Source organism: Ranitomeya imitator, chromosome 2 (assembly GCF_032444005.1).
Source record: "Ranitomeya imitator isolate aRanImi1 chromosome 2, aRanImi1.pri, whole genome shotgun sequence".
Taxonomy (NCBI): Eukaryota; Metazoa; Chordata; class Amphibia; order Anura; family Dendrobatidae; genus Ranitomeya; species Ranitomeya imitator.
The window spans coordinates 517,803,966-517,828,278 of record NC_091283.1 but is presented as its reverse complement, the minus strand read 5'-3'; the positions used below and the strand labels follow the sequence as shown (position 1 = coordinate 517,828,278).

General features: G+C 44.2%; 1 protein-coding gene across 2 annotated transcripts in view; it reads right to left on the bottom strand.

Moving 5' to 3' along the window:
- LOC138664784 (embryonic polyadenylate-binding protein) overlaps positions 1-24,313 on the bottom strand; it is a 148,990-nt gene that overhangs the window by 102,547 nt on the left and 22,130 nt on the right. For both annotated transcript variants that reach the window (XM_069751756.1, XM_069751757.1), the window contains exon 4: positions 12,305-12,444. In XM_069751756.1, the coding sequence (XP_069607857.1) occupies positions 12,305-12,444 (140 nt within the window). The remainder of the gene's footprint in view (positions 1-12,304; positions 12,445-24,313) is intronic.

The window sequence follows — 24,313 nt, the reverse complement described above, 5'->3', positions numbered from 1 at the left end:
ATTGTTTTGTGAAAAAAAGTACTTTTTCATTTTTACGGATCAATTTGTTAAGCACCTGGAGGTTTAAAGTGCTCACTATGCATCTAGATAAGTTCCTTGGGGCATCTTGTTTCCAAAATGGGGTCACTTGTGGGGGAGCTCCAATTTTTAGGCACACGGGGGCTCTCCAAAACGTGACATTGTGTCCGCTTAAGAGTGGGGCCAATTTTTCATTCAAAAAGTCAAATGGCGCTCCTTCCCTTCCAAGCCCTGCCGTGCGCCCAAACAGTGGTTTACCCCCACATATGAGGTATCAGTGTACTCAGGACAAATTGGACAACAACTTTCGTGGTTCAGTTTCTCCTTTTACCATTGGGAAAAAAATAAAATTGTTGCTAAAAGATAATTTTTGTGACTAAAAAGTTAAATGTTCATTTTTTCCTTCCATGTTGCTTCTGCTGCTGTGAAGCACCTGAAGGGTTAATAAACTTCTTGAATTTTGTTTTGTGCACCTTGAGTGGTGCAGTTTTTAGAATGGTGTCACTTTTGGGTATTTTCAGCCATATAGACCCCTCAAACTGACTTCAAATGTGAGGTGGTCCCTAAAAAAAATGGTTTTGTAAATTTCGTTGTAAAAATGAGAAATCGCTGGTCAAATTTTAACCCTTATAACTTCCTAGGAAAAAAAAAATTTTGTTTCCAAAATTGTGCTGATGTAAAGTATACATGTGGGAAATGTTAACTATTTTGTGTCATAACTCTCTGGTTTAACAGAATAAAAATTCAAAATGTGAAAATTGCGAAATTTTCTAAATTTTCGCCAAATTTCCGTTTTGATCACAAATAAACGCAAAATTTATTGACCTAAATTTACCACTAACATGAAGCCCAATATGTCACGAAAAAACAATCTCAGAACCGCTAGGATCCGTTGAAGCGTTCCTGAGTTATTACCTCATAAAGGGACACTGGTCAGAATTGCAAAAAACGGCCAGGTCATTAAGGTCAAAATAGGCTGGGTCATGAAGGGGTTAAAGAAAAAGATGGTATCCACCTTGCTCGAATCAGACCAAACTGCAAAAAGGTTTGAGGTATATTTTAAAGAACTTTAAACTTCTCAATTGTGCCATACAGTTGAAGAAATTAATGAGTATCTGGATCAAATTTAAGCTGTCCAACTCTCTGAAGAAAGCAAACCATTCCTGATTAAAGTTATTAGTCTAGACAAGGCCAATGATGCTATGTCACTAAGGCTACTTTCACACTTGCGTTTTTAGCAATCCGTCGTTTTGGGCAAAAAAACGGATCCTGCAAGAGTGCCCGCAGGATGCGTTTTTTGCCCATAGACTTGTATTGCCGACGGATGGCCACACGTCGCGTCCGTCGTGCACTGGATCCGGTGTGCTTTGGCGGACCGTTGTCACAAAAAAGTTTAATGTAACGTTTTTTGTACGTCGCGTCCACCATTTCCGACCGCACATGCACGGCTGAAACTCCGCCCCCTCTTCCCCGGACATAGACTGGACAGCGGATGCGTTGAAAAACTGCACCCGCTGCCCACTTTGTGCACAATTTTTACAACGTGCTTCGGTACATCGGGCCGACGCATTGCGACGGCCCCGTACTGACACAAGTGTGAAAGTAGCCTAAAGGAGGAAAACACCAGGACCTGATGGTATGCCTAAAGATCTATATAAAAGGTACACAGATAAAACAGCACCAATTTTATCACTAATCTTTTTCTGAGACCTTATCAAGGGACACAATATCTCCATCCTTCTATGATGCAAGCATAGTGGTGATTCGTAAACCAGATAAGTCCACTGAGGAGTGTAGTTCTTATCATCCGATTTCCCTCCTAAGGCCATGTTCACACGTTGCGGATTTTACCGTGGATCTGCAGCAGTTTCCCATGCGGTTTACAGTACCATGTAAGCCTATGGAAAACAATCCGCTGTGCACATGCTGCGGAAAAAAACACGCGTAAACGCAGCGTTTTTTCAACAGCATGTCAATTCTTTGTGCGGATTTGCAGCGTTTCTGCACCCATTGATTTGCATTGAGTAGGGCACATCCGCAGCAAAACCGCAGATGTAAAAAAGATCTGCGGTTTAGCTGTGGATGAAACGCTGCAGATCGGGAGGAGGGAAGTGTATGCACGGTGACTGTTTGTGTGTGTGCAGGATCTACTGGTGCGTCTGTGGGGCTGTCGGGAGTCTATGCGGGGCTGTCTGAGGGGTCTTTGGGGGGTTGTGTGTATGTGTGCGTGCAGGCATCGTCCGATGGGACAACATACAACAGTACATGCAACATGTGACACAACGGTACATACAACGGTACATACAACGGTACATACAACGGTACATACAACGGTACATACAACGGTACATACAACGGTACATACAACGGTACATACAACAGTACATACAACAGTACATACAACATAGAACATTACATACAACAGTACAAACATATTACATACAACTGTACATGCAACATATGACATAAAACAGTACATACATTACAACATACAACAGTACATAAAAACATACAACATATAGCACATACAACAGTACATACAACATATGATATACAGTACAAACATACAACAGTACATACAACATATGACAGCACATACAACGGTACATACAACACAGTACATACATACAGTACATACAACATATAAACATACAGTACATACATATAGACAGTACATACATATAGAAAGTACATACATATAGACTTACAGTACATACAACAGTACATCACTTTGATCCCCGAAGCCCTTGCTCACCTGTAAAAAATATTAAAATAATAAACAATACACTCCCTGTATCCGCAGACATCCAATTAATACGAGTGTCCCACGACGATCTCCCGTGGAGAGGAGCCACATCAGATGATGCGACAGCTCTCCAGGGGCTCCAGGATACAATGATAAGGTATCCTTCCACACTGTATCCCTCCGCCTCTGTGAGAAAAAGTTCCTATTCTCATTTGTGGCACTGCTGCGTGGGAAAAGTCATAAAGTGAGACCCTAAACTCAGGTAACCTCTTCAGTGATGCACTGCAGGAGCCATTGTCTCCTGTCAGTGTTTCACTGGGAGGCCCTATAGAGCAGTGACATCACCCGATGTCACTGATCTATAGGGAAGATCATCGTGGGACACTCGTTATTAATTGGACTATGCGGCAAGTGAGTATACGGTTGGCTTATTTTTTTTAATTTTTTGCAGGCGATCGAGTATGGCAAGTATGGTGAAATTAACCCCTTTACCCCCAAGGGTGGTTTGCACGTTATGGACCGTGCCAATTTTTACAATTCTGACCACTGTCCCTTTATGAGGTTATAACTCTGGAACGCTTCAACGGATCCCGGTGATTCTGACACTGTTTTCTCGTGACATATTGTACTTCATGATAGTGGTAAAATTTCTTTGATATTACCTGCGTTTATTTGTGAAAAAAACGGAAATTTGGCGAAAATTTTGAAAATGTCGCAATTTTCCAACTTTGAATTTTTATGCAATTAAATCACAGAGATATGTCACACAAAATACTTAACCCTGCTGTTCTGTTGGTCAAAAATGACCGACTTTGAACTTCAATATTCTTTAAAATATTCAAGATGCGGCTCTGAAACCCGTGGCCGACCGACCCATCCTCATTTAAGTCAATCAACCACAAGTTTCAGAATCGCATCTTGAACACCCCAAAAAATACCAAAGTTCAAAATAGGTCTCCCCAGACCGAACAGAACAGCAGGGTTAATAAGTAACATTTCCCACATGTCTACTTTACATCAGCACAATTTTGGAACCAAATTTTTTTTTGTTAGGGAGTTATAAGGGTTAAAAGTTGACCAGCAATTTCTCATTTTTACAACACCATTTTATTTTAGAGACCACATCTCATTTGAAGTCATTTTGAGGGGTCTATGTGATAGAATGGTGTCACACTTGGGTATTTTCTAAAAACTGCACCCCTCAAGGTGCTCAAAACCACATTCAAGAAGTTTATTAACCCTTCAGGTGCTTCACAGGAATTTTTGGAATGTTTAAATAAAAATTAACATTTAACTTTTTTTCACAAAAAATTTACTTCAGCTCCAATTTGTTTTATTTTACCAAGGGTTACAGGAGAAAATCGACCCCAAACGTTGTTGTACAATTTGTCCTGAGTACGCTGATACCCATATGTGGGGGTTAACCACAATTTGGGCGCATGGCAGAGCTCGGAAGGGAAGGAGCGCCATTTGACTTTTCAATGCAAAATTGACTGGAATTGAGATGGGACGCCATGTTGCGTTTGGAAAGCCACTGATGTGCCTAAACATTGAAACCCCCACAAGTGACACCATTTTGAAAAGTAGACCCCATAAGGAACTTATCTAGATGTGTGGTGAGCACTTTGACCCAATAAGAGCTTCACAGAAGTTTAAAATGCAGAGCCGTAAAAATAAAACAAAAATTTTTTCCCACAAAAATAATTTTTTAGCCCCCAGTTTTGTATTTTCTTGAGGATAAAAGGAGAAATTGGACCCCAAACGTTGTTGTCCAATTTGTCCTGAGTGCGTTGATACCCCATATGTGGGGGGGAACCAGTGTTTGGGCGCATGGGAGGGCTCGGAAGGGAAGGAGCGCCATTTGGAATGCAGACTTAGATGGAATGGTCTGCAGGCGTCACATTGCGTTTGCAGAGCCCCTAATATACCTAAACAGTAGAAACCCCCCACAAGTGACCCCATATTGGAAACTAGACCCCCCCACGAACTTATCTAGATGTGTTGTGAGAACTTTGAGCCCCCAAGTGTTTCACTACAGTTTATAACGCAGAGCCGTGAAAATAAAAAATCTCTTTTTTTCCCACAAAAATTATTTTTTAGCCCCCAGTTTTGTATTTTCCCAAGGGTAACAGGAGAAATTGGACCCCAAAAGTTGTTGTCCAATTTGTCCTGAGTACGCTGATACCCCATATGTTGGGGTAAACTCCTGTTTGGGCACACGGGAGAGCTCGGAAGGGAAGGAGCACCGTTTTACTTTTTCAATGCAGAATTGGATGGAATGGAGATCGGTCGCCATGTCGCGTTTGGAGAGCCCCTGATGTGTCTAAACAGTGGAAACCCCCCAATTATAACTGAAACCCTAATCTAAACACACCCCTAATCCTAATCCCAACCGCAAATGTAATCCAAACCCTAACTTTAGCCCCAACCCTAACTGTAGCCTTAACACTAACCCTAGCCCCAACCCTAGACCTAACCCTAATGGGAAAATGGAAATAAATACATTTTTTAAATTTTTCCCTAACTAAGGGGGTAATGAAGGGGGGTTTGATTTACTTTTATAGCGGGTTTTTTAGCTGATTTTTATGATTGGCAGCCGTCACACACTGAAAGACGCTTTTTATTGCAAAAAATATTTTTTGCGTTACCACATTTTGAGAGCTATAATTTTTCCATATTTGAGTCCACAGAGTCATGTGAGGTCTTGTTTTTTGCGGGACGAGTTGACGTTTTTATTGGTAACATTTTCGGGCACGTGACATTTTTTGATCGCTTTTTATTCCGATTTTTGTGAGGCAGAATGACCAAAAACCAGCTATTCATGAATTTCTTTTGGGGGGAGGCGTTTATACCTTTCCGCGTTTGGTAAAATTGATAAAGCAGTTTTATTCTTCGGGTCAGTACGATTACAGCGACACCTCATTTATATCATTTTTTTATGTTTTGGCGCTTTTATACGATAAAAACTATTTTAGGGTATGTGCACACGATGCAGATTTAGTGCAGAACTGCAGCAGATTTTTCTGCAGCAGAAACGTTGCAGAACTGCACTGTGATCACAGTACAATGTAAATCAACGTGAAAAAAAAAAGCTGTGCACATGGTGCAGAAAAATCTGCGCAGAAACGCTGCAGTTTTCAAAGAAGTGCCTGTCACTTCTTTTGTGCAGTTCTGCAGCGTTTCTGCACCCCTCCATAATAGAAATCTGCAGGTGCGTTCTTGATGCGTTTTTCATGCGTTTTTTGTGCAGATTTGTGCTCAAAAAACGCATCAAAAACGCATCAAAAACGCACCTGCAGATTCTGCCAGGAGATGCAGATTTAGTGCAGAACTGCAGCAGATTTTTCTGCACTAAATCTGCATCGTGTGCACATACCCTTATAGAAAAAATAATTATTTTTGCATCGCTTTATTCTGAGGACTATAACTTTTTTATTTTTTTGCTGATGTTGCTGTATGGCGGCTCGTTTTTTGCGGGACAAGATGACGCTTTCAGCGGTACCATGGTTATTTATATCTTTTTGATCGTGTGTTATTCCACTTTTTGTTCGGCGGTATGATAATAAAGCGTTTTTTGCCTCGGTTTTTTTTTTTTCTTACGGTGTTTACTGAAGGGATTAACTAGTGGGACAGCTTTATAGGTCGGGTTGTTACGGACGCGACGATACTAAATATGTGTACTTTATTGTTTTTTTTATTTAGATAAAGAAATGTATTTTCGGGAATAATATTTTTTTTTTTCATTATTTAGGATTTTTTTTTTTTTTACACACTTGTAAATTTTTTTTTTTACACTTTTTTACTTTGTCCCAGGGGGGGACAATACAGATCGGTGATCTGCCAGTTTGCACAGCACTCTGGCAGATCACTGATCTGTCTCAGAGTGCTGCAGCGTTACCAAGTGCCTGCTCTGGATCCGGGACTTGCTGCAGGGAGGAGGTAAGAGACCCCCGGAGCAACGCGATCACATCGCGTTGCTGCGGGGGGCTCAGGGAAGCCCGCAGGGAGCCCCCTCCCTGCGCGATGCTTCCCTGCACCGCCGGCACATCGCGATCATGTTTGATCGCGGTGTGCCGGGGGTTAATGTGCCGGGGGCGGTCCGTGACCTCTCCTGGCACATAGTGCCGGATGTCAGCTGCAATAAAGCAGCTGACACCCGGGAGCGATCGGCCGTGCTCCCCCCGTTAGTGCGGCCGATCGCGCTGGACGTAATATTCCGTCCTTGGGAATTAAGGCCCACCCCACATGGACGGAATATTACGTCCAATGGCAGAAAGGGGTTAAGATTAAAATACTTTTTTTTTTTTTTTTTAAACTCTTTCACTACTATTGGATTAGTAATGGATAGGCGTCTTATTGACGCCTCTCCATTATTAACCGGACTTAATGCCACCTTACAATAGCAAGGTGACATTAACCCCTCATTACCCCATATCCCACCACTACAGGGGAGTGGGAAGAGAGGCTAAGTGCCGTAACTGGCGCATCTAACAGATGCGCCATTTCTGGGGCGGCTAGGGACTGGTATTTGTAGCCGGGGAGCAAATATTCATGGCCCCTCTAGGCTATGAATATCAGCCCGCAGCTGTCTGCGTAGACTTTCTGGCTATAAAATATAGGGGGACCCCACGTCATTATTTTGGGGGGGGTCCCCCTATTTTAATAGCCAGTAAAGGCTACGCAGACAGCTGCGGGCTGATACTCATAGCCTAGGAAGGGGCCATGGGTATTACCCCCTTCCCAGGCTACAAATATAATGCCCCCGGCCGTCGGCTTTCCCCCTCTGGCGCAGAAAATTGCGCGGGAGTTCACGCCATTTGTTTCAGCTTTTTTTTTTTTTTTTTAATTAAACATGTTCATTAATCAACATCGGCCTTGCTATTATATATCTATGGATATATCTATGGATAAATCTATATATCTATACATGGCTATCTATGGCTATATCTATCTATAGATGTATTTATAGATTATCGTAGTTACTTACAGAACGGTATTTCTCTGATCCCATGACGGCACCATGGAGAGAGGGATCCGCCCTCAGGGACAGGAAACCTACAGGTGAAAAAGGCGGTACCTCTCTCCCACATCAGTTGGTTTATAGAGCCTTAACAGAACTTCAGCTGTAACTTTAAATAGCTATCCAAGCAAAAAATGTTTTAATTTTAGGCTTATTAGAGGCACCGAATGATTAAATATTAATGACTAAACTTAGTGTGCACACCCACACGTGAAGGGAGGGAATATACGGGTGCCGTCACGGGATCAGAGAAATACAGTTATCGGTAAGGCTACTTTCACATTTCCGTTTTTTTTCTTCCGTTGCAATGCGTCATTTTGGAAAAAAAATGCATCCTGTAGATGTGCACGCAGGATGCGTTTTTTCCCCATAGACTTGTATTACCGACGCATCGCGACGTATGGACACACGTTCCATACGTCGTGCACTAGATGCGTCAGTATTTGGCGGACCTTCGTAGCGAAAAAAACGTTCAAGGGAACGTTTTTTCGTACGTCGTGTCCTGCATATTCAAGTGCGCATGCCCGGCCGTAACTCCACCCCCTCCTCCCTGGGAGTTTACTATGGGCAACGGACGCGTTGAAACACTGCCAAATAGAAAGATTGAGGCTGACAGCACAGCTGACCAAGCAGATGACCGTCCTAATTCCACTGGACCCAAGTGGAAGAGTACATACCATGAGTTGAATTGAAGGACAGCATCCAATCCAGGTGAAAAAAATTCTCTTTATTGTGCCAAAATGCGACGTTTCAACCACAAAGGTCTTTCTCAAGCATACATAATCAAACTGGCAGCCTTAAATAGGAAGTGGATAATCACCCACCAATCCCCTCATCAGTGACCGCCCATACAATTTACATAAGTGTTTGGTAATTATTTTAACAGTGCAAAACTTACATTCTATACAACATATAAAGTTAAAAACTTTTCACATTGTCATCAATAACCCACATAACGCATAATTCAACCCATAGCTACAGCAAAAGCACATGTAGAAAGTCAAAACATAAATAAACAGCGCTACCTGTCCTGTCAGGACCAATCACCAGGTCCGTAGTGGCAACCATGAGCACAACAAGCCAATGATACAGCCTATGTCTCCCACCTCGTAACCAGCCAATCAAATCCCATATTACGGGCCCAATCCAGAGTACAGACATAAACATGACTTCATGTACCAGGACCAATCCAGGCTCACCTCCCCGGAAAACATCGCGTACCCACATGAGTCATCACATGACCGGACTTCAGCCATCCAGGGCTCGGAAGACTCACCTATGTCACAGATGTCACAGCATACAGACAGCCCCTCATCGCAGTGCGCATGTCTCCCGGCCCCACAACTAAGCGTCACATGACTAAGCATGTGGCGCCGTCATGGTTACCCATGAGACACGCCCACTGGTCACAAGGAACCGTCACATATCCAGGAAGGGAAGCGCCTAAGCCTGCATCACGGCATATACAGCTCCAGCACGCATACTGCGCATGTCTACGGACTCCACAACCAGACCTATATGTAGCGCCGTCATGGAGACCAGGAGAACACGCCCACCAGTCGCATGAAAGTGCCTATATTTGTAGAGGAATGACACCAGCACTCAGGGTTTTTGTTTTTCGCTCCCCTCCTTCCCAGAGCCATAACTTTTTTATTTTTCCGTCAATATGGCCATGTGAGGGCTTATTTATTGCAGGACGAGTAGTACTTTTGAACGACACTATTGGCTTTACCATGTCTTGTACAAGAAAACAGGAAAAAAATTCCAAGTGCGGTGAAATTGCAAAAAAAGTGCAATCCCACACTCGTTTTTTGTTTGGCTTTTTGCTAGGTTCACTAAATGCTAAAACTGACCTGATATGATTCTCCAGGTCATTATGAGTTCACAGACACCTAACATGACTAGGTTATTTTTTATCTAAGTGATGAAAAAAAAATTCAAAACTTTGCTGCTAAAAAAAAAAGCGCCATTTTCCGATACCCGTAGCGTCTCCATTTTTCGTGATCTGGGGTCGGGTGAGGGCTTACTTTTGCGCGCCAAGCTGATGTTTTTAATGATACTACTTTAGTGCAGGGACGTTCTTTTGATCGCCCGTTATTGCATTTTAATGCAATGTCGAGCCGACCAAAAAAAACGTAATTCTGGCGTTTCAAAATTTTTTCTCGCTACACTGTTTAGCGCTCAGGTTAATGCTTTTTTTTATTGATAGATCGGGTGATTCTGAATGCGATACCAAATATGTGTAGGTTTGATTTTTTTTATTGCTTATTTTGGATGGGGAGAAAGGGGGGTGATTTAAACTTATATTTTTTATTAGTTTTTTCATATTTTTAAAAACTTTTTTTTTTAAACTTTTGCCATGCTTCAATAGCCTCCATGCATGTAGAAAAGCCGCGGAGACACCATCACGTGTTTCTCAACGCAAGCAATAAATAGCCAGGTCTTTCACCGGGAAGGAACAACCACAGGAAGGGCAGCATCCAAAAAGGAAAACCACCTATGCCAAAACATGGTATCCACAGACAGCTGTTTCGGGGTATTTGCCCCTCATCAGTGTGGAGCAGGAAACTGGCTATTAGGAGCAGTGCCTAGTAAAAGGACTATACCATGTTTTGGCATAGGTGGTTTTCCTTTTTGGATGCTGCCCTTCCCGTGGTTGTTCCTTCCCGGTAAAAGTGTGTCAGCCGGCAGTTGTGTCAGCCGGCAGTTGTGTCAGCCGGCAGTTGTGTCAGCCGGCAGTTGTGTCAGCCGGCAGTTGTGTCAGCCGGCAGTTGTGTCAGCCGGCAGTTGTGTCAGCCGGCAGTTGTGTCAGCCGGCAGTTGTGTCAGCCGGCAGTTGTGTCAGCCGGCAGTTGTGTCAGCCGGCAGTTGTGTCAGCCGGCAGTTGTGTCAGCCGGCAGTTGTGTCAGCCGGCAGTTGTGTCAGCCGGCAGTTGTGTCAGCCGGCAGTTGTGTCAGCCGGCAGTTGTGTCAGCCGGCAGTTGTGTCAGCCGGCAGTTGTGTCAGCCGCTTACACCTAAAGAACATCTCTAGAATCCGCCCTTTTCTCACCATGGAATCAACAAAAACCCTCACTGTCGCCCTGATCCACTCCCGCCTGGACTAATGTAACGCTCTATTAATTGGCCTCTCCCTCACTCGACTTTCCCCTCTCCAGTCCATCCTTAAAGGGACACTGTCACCTGAATTTGGAGGGAACAATCTTCAGCCATGGAGGCGGGGTTTTTGGGTGTTTGATTCACCCTTTCCTTACCCGCTGGCTGCATGCTGGCTGCAATATTGGATTGAAGTTCATTCTCTGTCCTCCGTAGTACACGCCTGCGCAAGGTAAGATTGCCTAGTGCAGGCATGTACTATGGAGGACAGAGTATGAACTTCAATCCAATATTGCAGCCAGCATGCAGCCAGCGGGTAAGGAAAGGGTGAATCAAACACCCAAAAACCCCGCCTCCATGGCTGAAGATTGTTCCCTCCAAATTCAGGTGACAGTGTCCCTTTAATGCAGCAGCCAGGGTTGTCCATCCGGCTAATCGTTACTCGGACGCGTCCGCTCTTCGCCAGTCATTACACTGGCTGCCCATTCACTATAGGGTAGAATTCAAAGTACTTGTTCTCACCCACAAAGCTCTCCACAATGCGGCACCCCCTTACATCTCCTCCCTCATTTCTGTCTATCGGCCTAACCGACCGCTGCGCTCTGCTAATGACTTTCGACTAACCTCTGCACTAATCCGTACCTCCCACTCCCGACTCCAAGACTTCTCCCGTGCTGCGCCAATCCTCTGGAACGCTCCACCCCAAGATATTAGGATCATTCACAATTTGCATAGTTTTAGGCGCTCGCTCAAAACACATTTGTTCAGAGCGGCCTACCACGTTCACTAATCAAAGTCATTTTATGTTTGTGTGTGTGTAGCCCATTCACTATCTCCATCTACCCCCCACCCTCTGAAGATGGCTGAACCATCATTGTAAATACATCATTATAAATACACACCTGTACTTTGTATCTCCCCCACTTAATTGTAGATTGTAAGCTCTCACGAGCAGGGTCGTTTTATTTCGCTTTAATTATTGTATTGTTAACTTTGTTACTTATGACTGTTGTGTTTGAAACTGTTAAACTGTAAAGCGCTGCAGAATATGTTGGCGCTATATAAATAAAGATTATTATTAAACGTTATGTAAAGTGTTCCCAATAAAAGCTTCAACTTCAATATAGGGGGCTTCAACTAGCTCAATCTCTGACTGCGGCATTTAATGTGATTGCACCGAAAGCGTGTCATTAATCCCGCCCATCAGCACCCGTGTCACGACTGCGGGTCACCAATGGGTTGGCATGACAACCCAGGGTCTGCAGGAGACCCCTGTGGTGATCAGTGCCAGATTGCTATGAGCACCTCCCAAGCAGTAGCATTTATGACGACTGTTTCCTGTCATTTAGCCAATTCCTTATCCATCTGCAAATAGTTTCCCCCAGTCCTTGCTTCTGTATAAGTGCAATGTTTAATGTGATACATACCAAAGGCAGAAAAAATTTCCTTTAGCCGTATGTCATCCATTTCATCACCAAAATTCTTGATGTATACATTCGTAAATTCCATAACTTTTGTCCCATATTCCAGTTCTCTCTCCCGCCGTGATTTAAAATGGCCAACAAATCTGAAAACCAAAAAGGTATGTAAGCATCAGTATCATTTGGGGGATTAATTTTCAGAATTTGTGAAGAAAAAGTCATCTGCTAGGACCCCCTTATTTAACAGATGTGAGCACTTATCTTAAGGATGGAGCAGGAGTGCCCTCCATGCCTTTTCCTTGGGCTGCTGGAAGACAGGCCTTTCTGAAAATTGAAAACCCATTTAAACACTACCAAGCAGTTTTAAAGCTTATGAGCTCCTGGGCGTGAAGCAGCAAATCACACACTGCCCTTCAAGTGCAATTGGGCATAATAATGATCAGGAATAATGTAGCTGCACTATGGTGTATTTTCCCACGGTCCACAGTTCACCGCAGTTCAGGCTGTGAGGGAGTGCAGCTTCAGTGACGTCACCGCTAGTCACTGAACCTCCGCTCTCAGCATCTCATTCACCAGTGGTTTTTAGCCAGGATGGTCACATCTTAGCACCATCCAGGTTGAAAACTGTATTTTCCCCAGATTTGGATTACTGCGTTTGACACAGCGATGGACAGGTATGGGTATATTGTTGGAAAGTAAAAAAGAAGTGAAGGCACTCCAACCCAGAAATAAAAAAACAAAAACTTTATTTCAGCATGTCACACCAAGTTAAAAACATGAGAAACACCTGACATTTCTGGCGCATAGAAAGCACCCTTAATCATAGGATATAAAACAGTATATGTGACATGAAATATATACAAAAGATAGACCAATCACACATGGTGAATTACAACAACAAGCCAGACAAAACTCACAGCTGGGGGCTGCACCCCTCAGCTGTCTGCTTCAGCAAGGTTATCAAGAATAGAAAGGTCCTTGTGCTTTTTTTTTTAAATAATTTAAAAAACGTTGTGGGGTCCCCCCCATTTTTTACAACCAGCAATGCTAAAGCTCAATGCTGGGGGCTGGTAAGGGGCCATGGATATTGCCCCCCGCCTAAAAATAGCAGCCCGCAGCTGCCTAGAAAAGGCACATCTATTAGATTCGCCAATTCTGGCGCCTTGCCTGGCTCTTCTCACGCCCTGTAGCGGTGGCAAGTGGGGTAATATTTGTGTGGTTGATGTCACCTTTCATCAAGCCCACAGATTAGTAATGGAAAGGCGATAAGACACCTATTCATTACTAATCCTATAGTTAGGTTTGTAAATAAAGACACAGCAATAATAAAGTCCTTTATCTGAAATAAGACTAAACACTGTTTTCCATATTTATTTAAACGCCTAATCCCAGCGAAGCCCTCAAACTCCTGTGATAAAAGTAAAATAACAAACCAACAATATACCCAGCAATGGGTAGGAAAGAGAGGTACGGAGCTATCCAGGCACTAATAGACCACGTAGAATCCAATTCCAAAGCTGGGTGGGTGCTCTATCCGCTGGTGAGCACAGCAAAAATTAGAAAGAAAAAAGGAAGTGAAGGCACTCCAACCCCAAAAAAACAAAAAACCCACAACTTTATTTTGGCATGTCAAACCAAGTTAAAAACATGAGAAACACCTGACGCGTTTCTGGTGCAAAGAAAGCGCCCTTAAGCATAGGATATAAAACAGGATATGTGACATGAAATATAAACAAAAGATAGACCAATCACACATGGTGAATAATTACAATATGTACCAGCTGATATTAAGGAGAAACCTGGAAGAAAGTCCCATTTTATTAAGAAGGTGTTCACCGCTAAGGGACTCTCTCTGGGGTTCAGAGAACAGAATTGTCCAACTTTCCTGTTCCTCCTGGTCGCGAAGAGGTTCACATTTGGGCAACCACACATTTGCACAATCTGGTTGAAGATGGCACTTTTCAGCGACCATTCTCCCTGCCTTAGCAAGTTGCGGCTCAAAAAGCCAGCCCTGGCATGGTCTTTTCCTTTTATGTGTAGTACAGTCAAAGATAGAAAATGCTCCTCCGCTAAGGCTACGTTCACATTAGCGTCATGCGACGCTGTGTCGTCGACGCACGACAACGCATGCGTCATGCGACCCTATCTTTATCATTGGGGACGCATGCGTTGCGTTGTCGTGCGTTTTCGGTAAAACGCACAACGCATGCGTCGTTTCACCGCACCTGGGTGGCGTCGGAGACGCTACATGTTGCATTTTTGAAGCGGCAAAAAAACGCACGCGTCGCACTTGCGTCGCTCGTGCGTCGTCATTGCGTTACAATTTCCCATTGAAACCTATTGACAACGCACTTGCGTCGCGTGTGTGCGTCGTGCGTGCGTTGCGCGACGCATGCGTCGTTAGATAAAATTAAACCAAAAAGTGTCTAGACAGTGCAAACAGTGATAAAAACATCCCCCATATATAAAGAAAATGTTGGATTGTTTGTCACTTCTGCTGCATCTAGAGGCAAGACATCACACCAGACGACTTCTACTTTTATTCATCCGCTGTCCAGAGATGTAAGTATAGAATGATTCTGTGCATTTTCTACATGTTTTTTAAAATTGTTTTTGCAAGTTGTGTATTATATTCTGCACTGTGGTTGTTTAAAGATATTTTTGTATTTTTAGTCTGGTTGTGATGTATGGCGTTGTATAGAATGGCGTTTCATTGTCTGCGGCCTTGATTATTGTTCTTTCCAGGATAGATTTTTCTTTTCCATTTTTTGGTTTGGTGGTGTTTTTTGTATTCAGTTGTGATGTTTTATTCTTGCGTTATATGATGGCGTTTAATAGTTTCCGGCCCTGTCGGTTTTATTGTAAAGTATGGTAGTATAGAATGATTCTGCGCCCTTTTATTAAATGTAATAATTTATATTGCAAGTTGTGTATTATGTTCTGCACTGTGGTTATGTAAAGACATTGTTGTATGTTTCTGGTTGTGATGTATGGCGTTGTATGGCCTTTTATTGTATTCGTCCCTGTCGGTTTTATTGTAAAGTATGGTGTGTTATTGCCGTTTCTGCCCTTAATTTTTGGGTGTTAATTTTTTCCTTTCAAAAATCTATTGTGGTTTTTGGGTTGCTCCATGCATACTGTACTTTTAAAAAAAAAAAACTCTCTTTTGGGATTACTACATAGGGTCTGTTGTAGATTAGTTTTCTTATCTTTAGGCTTTTGTTTACTCTGGCATTGGGTTGTCTCTGCCATTGTTTCTTTTAATCAATGTGGCAGTGTTTGCTCAGCGTTAGTTAAGTTGGAGTGCAATGTTCTTTGTGGTTGAAATGAAAATGTTTTTTTTTTTTTTTATATTGCTGGATTGTGCATAGGAGCATAGGATCAATGTTATTTTGTTCTTTTTTTCTGAATCAGAATTGCATTATGGCCAGCGATTCCAGCAACACCCCACCGCTGAGGAGTCCGGTGAGTACATGATCTACTATTGCTTACTATATTCGCTGTCATTTGTAGATGGGTCACTCAACTTTTTGGTGAACTATTTTGCAGGCTTCTTCAAGTGAGGAGGAGAACCAGGAGGAACAGAGGGAGCAGGAGCAGAGACCACGGGGCCAAGCTGTGGTTGCAGGACGGAGAGTAAAGGCCCCTTCACATTAAGCGACGCTGCAGCGATACCGACAACGATCCGGATGGCTGCAGCGTCGCTGTTTGGTCGCTGGAGAGCTGTCACACAGACCGCTCTCCAGCGACCAACGATGCCGGTAACCAGGGTAAACATCGGGTAACTAAGCGCAGGGCCGCGCTTAGTAACTCGATGTTTACCCTGGTTACCATGCTAAAAGTAAAAAAAAACAAACACTAGACACTTACCTACCGCTGTCTGTCCTCCAGCGCTGCGCTCTGCTTCTCTGCTCTCCTCCTGTACTCGCTGTGAGCCGGAAAGCAGAGCGGTGACGTCACCGCTCTGCTTTCCGGCTCACAGCCAGTACAGGAGGAGTGCAGAGCACAGCGCTGGAGGACAGACGGCTGTAGGTAAGTATCTAGTGTTTGTTTTTTTTATACTTTTAGCATGGTACCCAGGGTAAACATCGGGTTACTAAGCGCGGCCCTGCGCTTAGTTATCCGATGTTTACCCTGGTTACCAGTGAAGACATCGCTGGATCGGTGTCACACACGCCGATCCAGCGATGTCAGCAGGAGTCCAGCGACGAAATAAAGTTCTGGACTTTCTTCAGCGACCAACGATCTCCCAGCAGGGGCCTGATCGTTGGTCGTTGTCACACATAACGATTTCATTAACGATATCGTTGCTACGTCACAAATAGCAACGATATCGTTAACAATATCGTTATGTGTGAAGGTACCTTAAGTTTTTATTTCAAACCTATTCCTTTTTTTTCGTTAATTTTTTTGTTTTTGCGGGTATGGGGGGGGGTGGGAGGGGGTGGTGGTGTGTGTGTGGTAGGTGGCGGTGGAGGAGGTAGGGACAACATTTTTTTATCTTGCAAACATTAATATTTTCCATTTATTCTAGGTTTCACAACGGGCCCATGATGACCCACTGGATATCGATATGATGGTGGCATTCATAGAAGAACGGGGCCCGTTGTGGGAGAGCCGTGACCCCTGGCAAGCGGACCAGGGCATATTGCGCAGTTTGTGGATAGAGGTGGCACAATCGCTGTGGGATGGCTTCGACAGCGCTTCCCCCAAGGCCAAAGCTAGTTTCCGTAAGTATTTCCAAAATGCTGCTGTGACCCATCATGCCAGGATTACACAACCGTCTGTGATGTCTTCTATTGGGATTGCACACGGTTGCGTAATCGTTTTCAATATATTCTCTAAAACCTTTTTTATTTTTTTTATTTATACACAGTTAAACAATTGAAGACCAGATGGCGCTCCATGAAGGACCGTTTCAGGAGGGGCCTGAAAAAGGAGGGACAGACCCGTAGTGGTGCTGCAGCTTCAAGGACCTCTGTGTACAAATACAACCGTATATTGCAGTTCTTGCGACCGGTCCTTGAAAGCAGAGAGTAAGTATAGTACCTATGCACACACCTAGTTTTTACAACATGCATATTCACCTACTATATTCCAGCCACGTAGCTTATTGCCCAGCCATTTTTTTTGGCAAGTACGAAGTATAGAAATGAAGAAAAAAATGCAAGCTCACCGAGGCGTGAAAAGTAAAAAATACATACTTTTATCCTCTTCAATCATAAGCAGAGGATGAAACATCAGCACAATACAATAAACACTATCTACGCGTTTCAGGTGACAGGGAACATCAGACCTGAAATGCGTAGATAGTGTTTTTATTGTATTGTGCAGATGTTTCATCCTCTGCTGCTGATTGAAGTGAATAAAGTATTTAGTTTTTACTTTTCACGCCTCGTTGACCTCGAATTTTTTATTCATTTCTGGTCTTCTCACACTTGACACAGCGGCTCCCTTCTGGGATTACTACAATGGTGAGCTTGACTTACTAGTTATTTCCCTGAAATCAGAAGTATACAGAACACATAGTAGATTGGCCATGCCCGGGCAATATTTCATAGTGGAGTAGTATAGTGCCCATCCAGGTGTATCCCAGTTTTTTTATACACAAAAAATTAAAAATATAATAGACACGCCATACCTTCTACTGCAAGGCAGGTTATGTTCCCATGGTTGCTCAGCTCGCAGGACCTGTGATGACGTCTCGGTTACATGACCGTGACGTCATGGCAGTTCCAACGTAAGCATAATTGTCTGGCGTTACAAACCGCAACCATGGGTGACTATTTTGAATTAAATAAATGCATTTTTTTTTTTTAATATTGATGGGGCATATGCAGTGTCAATATTAAAAATAGGTTAATATTAACGGCGGAAATGGATACCGGCGGTAAAGTTAATTAATGACGCATGTGAAATGTTATATTTAGTATACTAATGGTTTCCTTATGTTTTCACAGAACACACAGCAGCACCCGCGAGACTGTCCGACCCTCTGGAGCGGTCCTTCGTGAAGCGCCATCTGAACCGTCGCAGCCATCCCACAGCGAGAGCAGGTCTGCACCACCACAATCTGGCGAACCGGCAGCCGGTCCATCAGATGTTCCCCTGGCCGAGGCCTCTGGCGCTCCTTCCTTCGGGTCTTCCCGACAGCGTCAGCGGGCCTCGGACAGGGCGGTCATGCCCGAATTTTTACATTTGAGCACCGTATTTCAGAATGGTTTCAAGGCGCTGTGCGATAAAATGTCCAATATCGACCGGCGTCTTGAAAACATCGAATCGGAGCTCTCGAGGCCGGCCAAACATTTTTTTAGTGCCATTCACAAGGGCATGGTTGAACATCTTACGCCGGAACTCCAGATTTCGGTCATGCAGGGCTGCAACAACGCATATGTCACTGCTCTGCAGCAGGCTCGGGTCATGCAGTCAGCGACAAATGTGCCCGCAGTACCATCGCTGGCTGCCATGACTCCGACTCCTGCTGCAGAGCACCACCACAGAGCTCCGCGTGCCGAGGGCCACCGCCACCACAGAACAGAGCCCCAAAGTTCTGATCATGCCAGGCCTTCAAGGGCACACAGACGGGAAGCCGACCCACACCCAGAGGGAGAGAGGAGGAAAAAAAAGAAGAAGACGACGACGACAAGCACTACAACCTTGGCTATGGCTGCTCCCAAAACAACCACCACTACACAGCCTGGGTCGACCCGGAGCACTCCAAGTACCCAGCCTGGGTCTACACGGAGTACACCCAGTACCCAGCCTGGGTCTACAAGGAGTACACCGAGTACACAGCCTGGGTCTACACGGAGCCGGAGTAGCCAGCCAAGGACACTGGTCGTCCCTCCTCCTCCCTCACCTCCTGCTTTGGCAGGATCGCCACCGTCAACTGGCTGGATTGATGTCGGCATCCCGTCTAGTGTCAGACTATGCTGCTTCCTCCCCCTCGTCGTCCTCCTCGGTCTCCTCAACACCCCCCAAAAGTGGGGGATATCAATCCCCCTTAATTGCTGATATCGATACCCCCTAACATTTCCCATTTCTTTTTTTTGTGTCCCTAATAAAATTGTTATTTTTTTTTTTAAATTATTTTTTATTGTCTCAAATAAAGTTTGCACCAAATCACACCGTGCGCCGTATACACAAATCTTGTATTTGTAACAACTGATGTGCAATGTCTGACAATATTTTATACATTTTTTTTTTCATTTTTTTATAGGGCTGTCGTTCATTGTACTATGAGATGTTACAAACACAAACAGCATTGCTCAATATGTCAAGTTTAAAATGTACCATCACACAACGATTTCAGTAACGATATAGTTGGTTTTTGTGTGTAACCAACGTTATCTTTTCTGAAATCGTACAACGATTAGGCCCCTGCTGTGAGATTTTTGGTGTCAGCGAATGATTAGGAATTTCTTGGGGTAACTGATCACACGCTGTCATTGTTGGATCGGTGTGTTTGACACCGATCAAGCAATGTCTTTGTTTTAAACAAGGGAATATTGGGTTACTAGCGCAGTGTTTTAAACACTCAAATAAGTGAACAATACCCCCCAAAAAAATAAAGGTGTCAACCACGTCCCTCGCCGTCATCTTTCCGCAGTCACTGACACTGTTTCCCGCCCGTAAAGCAGAGCACACCGTTGACTTAAACGCTGTGCTTTGCTTTAGGGCTGGCACGGTACGGAAAGCTGACGGCGATGGACGTGTCACACACCGGAATGAAAGGTTTTTTTATTTTTTTATATTACATTTACAATGGTAAACAGGGAAAACATCGTGAGTGCGGCCATGCGCTTCATAACATTACCCAGATTACACGGGGACTTGCTCTTTTTTGGTCGCTGGAGAGCTGTCTGTGTGACAGCTCTCCAGCAACCACGCAACGACTAAACAACGGTCACGGTCCGGTCGTATCACTGGTCGGTATCGTTGGATAATAGTTTTATTAATGTACCTTAAGATTATTGGTCAGGTGAGGTGGTAGCAATGTTCACATTGTCGCCACTATTTGACTCTGGACGTATTCCAGCATCCTGAGTGCAATAGTGTTAACTCTGTAGAGTTTTGCAAACATGATCGTCTCCCTCCTTGTCAAGCCAGGTTCCATATGCAAATAGTCTGCAGGATTAAAAATGGTTGACAAGGTGGGAGCCGATTATGTTATACGTCAAAACTATGGAACACACGGCAGAAATATTTTTTTGTTTTGTCACAGTCCATTTGTGTACTGGTGCTCACATAAATTTTGTGGGACTCACATTACTTTACATAACATTGGATTTTACAATTTGATTACTATGGAAAAACATATGGGAGATTTTTTTTGTGAAAACGGAAAGGCACAAGAACTTTATTTCAAAACACAACGCATTAGAAAATCAGGGGACATTATAACAATAACCTTACATAGGATGGTTAAATGACATGGACTCCACAGTGTTTACATGACATCATAATAACAAGATGAATTAAACCATTTGATCTTGCCATGAAACACGGCCAACATCTGAAACAAAGTATGCAGCAAATTGGTCCCTCATATGAGCAATCTCCACAGTTGTCCACAGAGGATGATCTTGATAATCAGGCAATGGATTTGGTATGGGTTCATCGAGTTCCACGTTGACTCTCTCTTTATCAATAATAAAATTGTGGAGAACCACACACGCCTTCACCACCTCATCCACTGTCTCAATCTTCAAATTTATAGCGGATCCTAAGATACGCCATTTGGAGACAAGGATTCCAAAGGCGCACTCCACAGTTCTTCTGGCCCTAGACAGTCTATAATTAAATATACTTTTGGTTCGGTCCAACCCCCGACTGGAGTACGGTTTAAGTAGGTTGCCACTCATTTGAAAAGCCTCATCCCCAACAACAACAAATGGCAGGGCCGGGCCTTCGGTGTTGGGAAGAGGTCGTGGATGGGGGAAATTAAAATGGTTATCGTACAATCTTCGGCCCATATCAGACTCCTTAAATGTCCGTGAATCATATGCACGGCCAAACGCTCCAATGTCCACAGCGAAAAACCTGCAGTCCGCACCTGCAATTGCCATCAGCACGGTGGAAAAGTATTTTTTATAATTAAAAAACAGAGATCCACTTCTTGAAGGCTTGGTAATCCTAATGTGCTTCCCATCCACGGCTCCAATACAGTTAGGGAAAGAACACACTTGTTCGAATTTTTGGGCATTGGCCTGCCATAATTCGGTTGTTGGGATAGGTAAAAATTCCTCCCGGAGGTTGTCCCACAATGCGCGGCATGTGTCGGCAATAATACCAGACAGTGTGGAGACTCCAATCCGAAACTGGAAATGCAGTGATCTCAAGGTCTCTCCAGTAGCAAGGAAACTGACAAGAAGAAAAATAAATAAATGAAATTAATTAAATTGTTATGAAAGAATTTTTCATTCTTAATTACAATCCCCCACCCCACAAAACCAAAACACGTTAGTTACTTGAAAAAATGGCAAGAACATATAAATCCTTCACATTGCATTACGTACCGTAGAGTCACCAGCAGACGTTCCTCGGGGGAAATCGATTTACGGAGCTGCGTGTCCTGCCTGGCAATGGTTCCTTCCACCAGACGCAGCAGATATCGGAAGCTGTTTTGTGACATCCTGGTGTATTCAAAGTATTTCTCCTGGTTCTCATTTAATTCGCCAAACAGACAATGGTAGGCTCCACGACTCTCTTGGACTTCCACTATAGGGTGTAGCCAAAAACGCCGACGACTCCTTCTCCGTAGTTTGTCTCTTTTCCTCTGTTCATGACAGGCAATAGCATAAGCAATAGCAAGGGCTAATTCCAGCTCAAAATTGAGGTAGATACTCTCCATGGGACGATCCATCTTGATGCTGTATGGTTGGAAATAATCTATGCCGGGGTATATATACCACTATTACATTAATACCCACCCTCATCTACCCATTGGTGGCATTATCTATTGTCTAGACACTAGACCCACCCTCTTCTATTCATTGGTGGTGTTATCTAGTGTCTAGACACTAAATTGTGTGTAAAGATATAATCATTGTTTGACAACGCATGCGTCGTAAAACGCTGCGTTTTTTGTAAAAACGCAACAAAAACGCACAAAAAACGCTGCGTTTTACGACGCATCCGTCCGACGCTTGCGTCAAAAAAGGTGCGTTTTTGCGTGCGTTTCCGATCCGTCGTGCGTTGCGTCGGCGACGCAGCGTCGCATGACGCTAATGTGAACGTAGCCTAACCGAAACAGGTGCTGTTACTTCCATATAGGGTCTAGATTGAGTCCCACCTTGGTGGTTGACATAGGCCACCGCCACATGATTGTTAAAGAGGACCTGTACGTGATGACCCTGTAGATACTGTATATAAGGAGTCCTATAACTGCCAACTCTACCGCTGTTAGTTCCTTCAGGTTAGAAGAATCTTCTATCTGTTGATGATCCCATAGGCCCAGGACTACGACTTCAACCATATGTGCACCCCAACCAGAAGGGCTTGCATCCGTAATGACTACCTGAAATATGCGATTCTCCCAGGGAACCCCTCTGGACAAATAACCCCGGACTAGCCACAATCAAAGGGATTTTACCAAAGCCTGGGATAAAGTCAGCTGACCCTGCAGGAAGCCCCCGAGGGATCTATCATTAAGATGTCTCTTTGCAGGTTTCTTGAATGAAATTGTGCCTACTGGACGACCAGGATGCATGAGGTTAGGGAACCCAACAGGGACATAGCCTAAGGGACATGGTGGGATTGTTGGATGCTTTCAAAACCTCGTGACGAAGGCGAACCAACTTGTCAGCTGGTAGGCGACACTCCTGTTTTTCAGAGTCAAAAGTAAGGCCCAAAAATTGTCGAACTCATAAGGGTTGTAGCCGGGACTTTTTAATATTCAATAACCACTCTAATTGCTCTAGAGTGGACATTTTCCTTTCTACCTGAACCCGACAACGGTCCGCTGACCTGCCTACAATGAGGAAATCGTCCAGGTAGGGAATGATGAGAATGTCAGACTCGCGTAAGTGGGCCATGGCTTTGGCGACTACCTTAGTAAACAACCAAGGGGCAACTAGAAGGCCAGAAGGGAGGGGCCCTAAACGAAGTGACGAACCGAAGCTCCCATGGATACCGCCACCCTGAGGAACCGCTGATGATCTATATGAATGGACACATGGTAGTATGCATCTTTCAGATCTAATACCGCGATAAAACAGTTCTGAAAAACCAGCTTTATTGCAGAGCCAATTAATTCCATCTTGGAGGGGCGTATTCTCAGGAACTTATTCAGGGCCTTAAGATTAATTATGGTTCTTTCAGGACTATCTGGTTTTCAAACCAAAAATAGAGGGGAGTAGAAACCTTTACTCTTCTCGGATTCCGGAACCCATGTTAGGCCCTCTTTATGACACAGTTCACAGACTTCTGACTCTAGGGCAGCCTGCTCGGAAGCTGGATGAGATGGATAATCTACCTCGAACGGTAAGAGCTAGTCATTGGTACGGCTTCTTACGATCTCGCGATGAGCCTCCAAACAAACCCCGTACCACTTTTCTTCCTCTCATCCCAAATAGCTCGGTCTCTGGAAGGCCTCCTATGGCTGAATCTTTTCCTGCTGAAGGGACGCCGGTAGGAAGGGGTCAACAAATTGAGAAACTTCTTATCCCCTGCTTTTTCCAAAAGCTCATCCAGGACCGGGCCAAAGAGGTACTCCCCCCTCACACGGGATGGAACAAAGTCTGGACCTGGCTTGAACATCCCCCGGCCAGCATTTTAACCATAATGCCCTGCGAGCCGCGTTGGAAAGCCCTGCTGCTCTAGCCACCATCCGGACAGAATCCGCGGAAGCATCGGACAGAAATGCCGCCGCACCCTGGATCACCGGCAAGGTGTTCAGGACAGTCTCACGATGGGTTCCCTCTTTGAATTGAGATTCTAGCTGGTCCAGCCAAACCATCATTCATCTGGCTGTACAAGTGGATGCCACAGCTGACCTAAGGGATCCGGCTGACT